The sequence below is a fragment of the Xiphophorus couchianus genome, chromosome 21, assembly GCF_001444195.1.
Source record: "Xiphophorus couchianus chromosome 21, X_couchianus-1.0, whole genome shotgun sequence".
NCBI lineage: Eukaryota > Metazoa > Chordata > Actinopteri > Cyprinodontiformes > Poeciliidae > Xiphophorus > Xiphophorus couchianus.
In genome coordinates this window covers 67,482-72,825 of record NC_040248.1, presented here as the reverse complement: position 1 = coordinate 72,825, position 5,344 = coordinate 67,482, and the positions used below count along the sequence as shown (strand labels likewise).

General features: G+C 36.1%; 1 protein-coding gene across 2 annotated transcripts; it reads left to right on the top strand.

Annotated features, from left to right (window-relative positions):
- Positions 1 to 2,468: 2,468 nt before the first annotated feature.
- Positions 2,469 to 4,906, top strand: LOC114137157 (transcription factor Spi-C-like). 2 transcript variants are annotated; one of them, XM_028005741.1, is made up of 5 exons: positions 2,469 to 2,591; positions 2,686 to 2,773; positions 2,855 to 2,976; positions 3,060 to 3,162; positions 3,971 to 4,906. In XM_028005741.1, exons 1-5 carry the CDS (start codon positions 2,523 to 2,525, stop codon positions 4,447 to 4,449), a joined length of 861 nt encoding a protein of 286 aa, XP_027861542.1. In that variant the 5' UTR covers positions 2,469 to 2,522; the 3' UTR covers positions 4,450 to 4,906. The 2 variants fall into 2 exon arrangements, with proteins under 2 accessions (XP_027861542.1, XP_027861541.1); XM_028005740.1 differs by having other exon boundaries at positions 3,057 to 3,162.
- The last annotated feature ends 438 nt before the right edge of the window (positions 4,907 to 5,344 follow it).

Genomic DNA, 5,344 nt, shown 5'->3' with positions numbered 1-5,344 from the left:
TTTATTTTTGTAATTTTATTGTTTTTATTCTTTTATTTATATAATCCGTCATATATGATTAATCGCTGGCAAATATTTATAGTTATATAAAAAACAAAGAGTATATATTCTGCTTCAAAGGGGCTTAGGAAGGAAAATGGCACACAAGTGCTAATAATCAACACACATTCTTAATCAATAATCTGTAACTATGGCAACCTCTGTAGAAGTAAGAGTTAGGCATTTTCCTGCTCTGGACAATGAAGTCCACCAACCCACAAAGAAACATCCAAAGAAGCATAAAGAGCTCGGAAAAAGAATCGACAGCAAATCTAATTTAAACTGCCAAAGACCCAAACTCTTCAGCTGATCTACAACAAAAGGTCAAGGTGGCCCAGTCAAAGTCCAGATCTAAAACTGAGTGAAACAGAGGAGCAGGGCCTCAAAACAGTTAATGAATGTAGACAAAATGAACTGTTGCTGAAGCATTCTGTGTTTACAGACTTTGACTTGATGATTTCATCTCTGGAGGAAATGACATCATCTCATGTTTCCTCTTACAAAACATCATATGGGACACATCTCTACCAGCAACTAATGTACAGAGGAAGTAGCACAAATAACTGTAAACAAATGCTGGTTTGCATAAAAATGTAGAAAAACACAGCAAATTTATGAAACAATGTTCTTAAAACTGATTTTTTTTTTTTTTCAAAAAAAGGTGTGAACTTCTGGATTTTTCTTTTTTTTAGGTAAGTGGGATATTTGAACAATGGCTAGTAGCTGCACAAATATTTATAAATAAATGCCTTTTTACATAAAAAGGCAGTAAATTTATAAAACAGAGTTCTTAAAACTATTTTTTTGCTAAACTGTTGTGAAATTCGTGACTATTTTTGAGAAAAAGAAATTATTTGAACAACAGAGTATAATATATCAACCTAATAGGAGGATTTGCATAAATAGCTATAAATAAAATATTTTTTGTATAAAAATGAATCAATGTATTGCAAATGTACTAAATAATGTTCTTAAAACTAAAGTATTTTTGGAAAAAAGGTGTGAAATTATGGATTTTTTTTAGACAAACTGGATATTTGAACAGTGGGTTATATAATATTATTCAAATTGAACAAGTAGTTATAAATATAAAACACAGCAAATTTCTAAAATGTTCTCAAAAGAAAGGGTTTTGCAAACAAAGTGTAAAATTTAGGGTTATTTTTTAGTTGAGTAGCACATCTGAACAATAGATTATACACGTTTTCAATAAAAGGAGTTGCATAAAAAGCTTTAAATAAATGCTTTTTTTTATAAAAAGGCAGTAAAATACAGCAAAATCAAGTAAAGGTTTTTTGCAAAAAATGTTTGAAATTCAGTATTATTTTTTAGATAAGTGGGATATTTGAACAAAAAGTTATATAATATTAAAGAAAGTAACCAAACACCAGTTTCAGCTGCAGGCCGACAGCTTGTGGTCTCTAATTTATGGAGCTTCACCCTGAATGGGAGCAGGGAAAGATGGAGTGGGAGAGGGGGAAAAGGTTTGTGGTTCTTTGTTTTTATCAGCCTGCTGCACCGGCAGGAAACACACGTCTAAATACACACACACACACACACACACACACACACACGCCTGCATGCTTCCAGACAACATGGTCATTTCCTGTGATACTGTGTATTTATTGCTTGAAATTAGCAGAAAAACCAGCTTAAAGAGTGAAAATCTTAATATTTATTCATATAAATCCCTTCACATTCTTGTAAAGTCATGTAGGGAAAGCTGATTATGTAACCTTTTATTCACACATTAATCCATGCATGTCCAACTCTTTTGTCTGAGCGGTGTGTGCCACGAAGCGCACCGGGCCGAAAGGGGAACTTCAGGAACGAGTCAGTTGATATTTAAAACTGGAGCGGAGAGATAAATTAACTTCTCAAAAAAAGGACTGTTTATTTGAACAGCAGGGCGGACTCTGTTGGGCAAAGAAAGACACGAGTCGGCCCTGCAGTAGCCAGCGGAGCATTAACCATTAACTTATACAATCACGACCAGAAGTGTTTATAGTGTTGGGGCAAATAGGGTGTTTAATTGGTCTTGACTTTTATTGCCTCATTTTCGGCCTAAGCGCTGCAGTTTGATGTCGAAAGCAGCTTTTTGTGTAAAATAAAGCTGATAACTGAAAGTGAAAAATCCACACATTTGAAAGAAACTCAAGAAAATATGAGAAATTCAACCCTTAACCTGCAGCTTTAAACGCAGATGTGTATATTAGATATACGTCAAGCGCCCAGTATGCAAATTCTTTGGTTAGGCTGCAAATTGGTGGTATTCCTGGCTTAAGTTTGCACAGAAAAGAACTTTTTGTTGTTTGTAGATTGTGATCTTGGCAATCCTGTGGGGGAGAGATTTGCTCAGCATTATCTGTGCTACCAGGAAAGAAGAAGTGTGCGACATTAACGCATTTAAATTGACCTGCCACTCTGCCTATTAATGTGGCGGAGGTGCTGGAGTTCTGCATAGGTATATATACCTGTGCAAGATGTGTACCTGCACCATTATTAGGACAGAAATGGCCTCCTCTGAGGGAAACACTCCGACCTATAGGATGGTGAGTTGTAAGAATCCTTTACATACGCAACCAGGATGGTCATTTACTAAACTTTTTTCTATTTAAAGCCTGATTTCTCTGTTTTTTTTTCCAGACGTCTTTAGACCCTGATATCAACCAACACTTTCAGGATGCAATAGATGTGATCCAGCAGCATTCACACAATGCATACTACGATCCAGGTACGTCCTGTCTCTTTTTTTATCTCAAGAGATAAAAAACATGTTCAATGAATACAATTTTTAATTTTTTTTATCTTCTAGAGTGCAAATATTTCGAGACGCTGAGCAGCCAGCCGTCATCTCTGCAGGTTCAGATGTCCTACCACGTCTTCGCACACCAATCTGACATCCCAGCTGTAGGCTACAACTGGAGCGAAATGCCTGTAAGTGTTGCAAAGCGCCTGCTTTTTGTAAAATGATGAACTTCAGTCTTAATTTTAACATTAAATCTTGAATCTCTTAGCAGCACTCCTGGCCTCAGGCCATCCCCGACGTCTCGTTGAGCCACTCGGTGCAGAATGATTCGCCGCATTTCTGCCCCATCCTCCCACCGCAGAGGAACAGCAAAGGTGATTTCATGTTCAGGCTTTTAATCTGCAAAAGCACAAAATCTTACCAAAGATTTTGTCACCTTCCTAAAATGTTTTAGGCAAAAAATGAATGCTTTTTTTGGACTAAATCATCTTTTGGAATGAAAGAAGTAGTGATTTTTTCTTTTTCCAAAATCACTTTAGGCGATTATTTTAGAAAGGTGACATTTTTTCTTCTAGTTTCTAATGCAAACATCTTTGCACAAAACTAACTTACAAGTAACTTTTAAGCAAGATATAGGAGCTTGTTCAATGTAAAATAAATAAATAATTAAATAAATGATCCCTTAAAATTGATTTAAAAAAAAGTTCTATTTCCACTGGTTGATTATTTAACTTAAAATAAGACATTTTTTCCATGTTATAAATTCAATAATCTGGAATTAGAACTTTTTCATCAATTTAAGGAATTATTTATTTAAATCTTATTGAAAAGTAACTTCTCAGTCAGTTTTGTCTTTTTTCAAGCGTACTAACCTTCGAGAACCTTTTCAGCAAGAAATATGAGCTTGTTTTAAGTCAATAATTCCTTAATATTGAAGAACAAGTACTTGTTTCATAAATTGCCAATGGAACTAGAACTTTTTCATCAATATTAAGGAATTATTAACTTAAAACAAGCTCCTATATCTTACTGGAAAGCTAATTTTAAGTTAGTTTTGTCTTTTTTTTAAGTGTTCTAAGTTACATGAACTAGAAACTGTTAAGATTTAGCGTTTTTGCAGTGTAAGAGAGCAACTTTTGATGTTTAATCAGCACTAAAGAGGTGTAAAATCCATGTTGGCAGGACGTAAGAAGCTCAGGTTGTACGAGTATCTCCATGAAGCCCTGAACGACCCCAGCATGGGCGACTCGATACAGTGGACGGACAGCAGCAGCGGTACATTTCACTTCATCTCCAAGAACAAAGAGAAGCTGGCTGAGTGCTGGGGCCAGCGCAAGGGCAACCGCAAGACCATGACCTACCAGAAGATGGCAAGAGCCCTGAGAAACTACAGCCGCACCGGCGAGATCGTCAAAGTGCGCCGCAAGCTCACCTACCAGTTCAACCCGGACATCCTGCACAGGCTCGGCTCGGTGCAGGTACCCATGCACCTGCAGGGCCCGTCTGTGCAGGACGACGCCCACAGTCGGCAGGAAAGCTCGTCCGAGCAGAGCTATCCCGGGTCGGCGGCGGACTGGCACGGCTGGTACGGACACTACCAGCTTCAGGAAGATTACGACCTGGCGGCGAGCTTCATCTCACACAGCTCAGCCAAACTGTGAGCCGACAGGCAGCAGATCCTGAAAACGTTTCTCGTTTGGAGGGACTCTTTAATAGACTCTCGTCTGCATGTTGCATCAAAATGTTCTGTGCATGGTCAGCTAAAAGAAGCACGCGATGTGGTCCAGTTATTTCAGCAGTTTCTGTAAATAATCTGTAAATATTGTCAAAAATGATGTTGAAATTGAAGTAGATTATGTTCTCGTTTTGATATGCATCCTTATTTTGAAGCCTTTTTTATCTGAGCTATTTTGGTTCTACATGAAGAAACACATTTTCCTCTCAAAACTGTTTTGATAACTGTATATTTTATATGATATGTTGTTTATTTTCACAGTTATACTAATTTAATAGTGGAAAACAGCTCTGTTCATGCAAGTTATTGAACACTGTAAAGCGTACATTGTATTATTATTGAGCTGACCTTTAAAAATTTCCAGTGGCATTTAATAAAATCACCTAACATGAGATCAGATAAAGAGATTATCTATAGATCTCCTGCAGGGCATCAAACCATCACTGTTAAACAATAAAAATAAGCTTTACATCTATATAATTTGAACTCTTAAGGTTTAATCCTTATTGAAAACTTTTTAAAATATTTAAAAATATTAAATGTTAGGCCTAAAATATCTAAAAGTGGGAAAAAATATATTAGAATTCGACCATTTATTAGGAAGCTGATTTATTTGTAACAACGATTTGTTGATGAAAACATTTATTTTAATTGTTTCAATAAATGTTTTACATTTGGGAGAAAAAAAACGGCATCCCTATTCTTTCTTTCTGACTTTATTTCTAAACTTCTCATTCGTAATGAATTATTACAAAAGCCACATAAAAACTCAAACACATCCTGAGGAAAAGTATCTAATTTGACAATTAAGCTATTTAAGC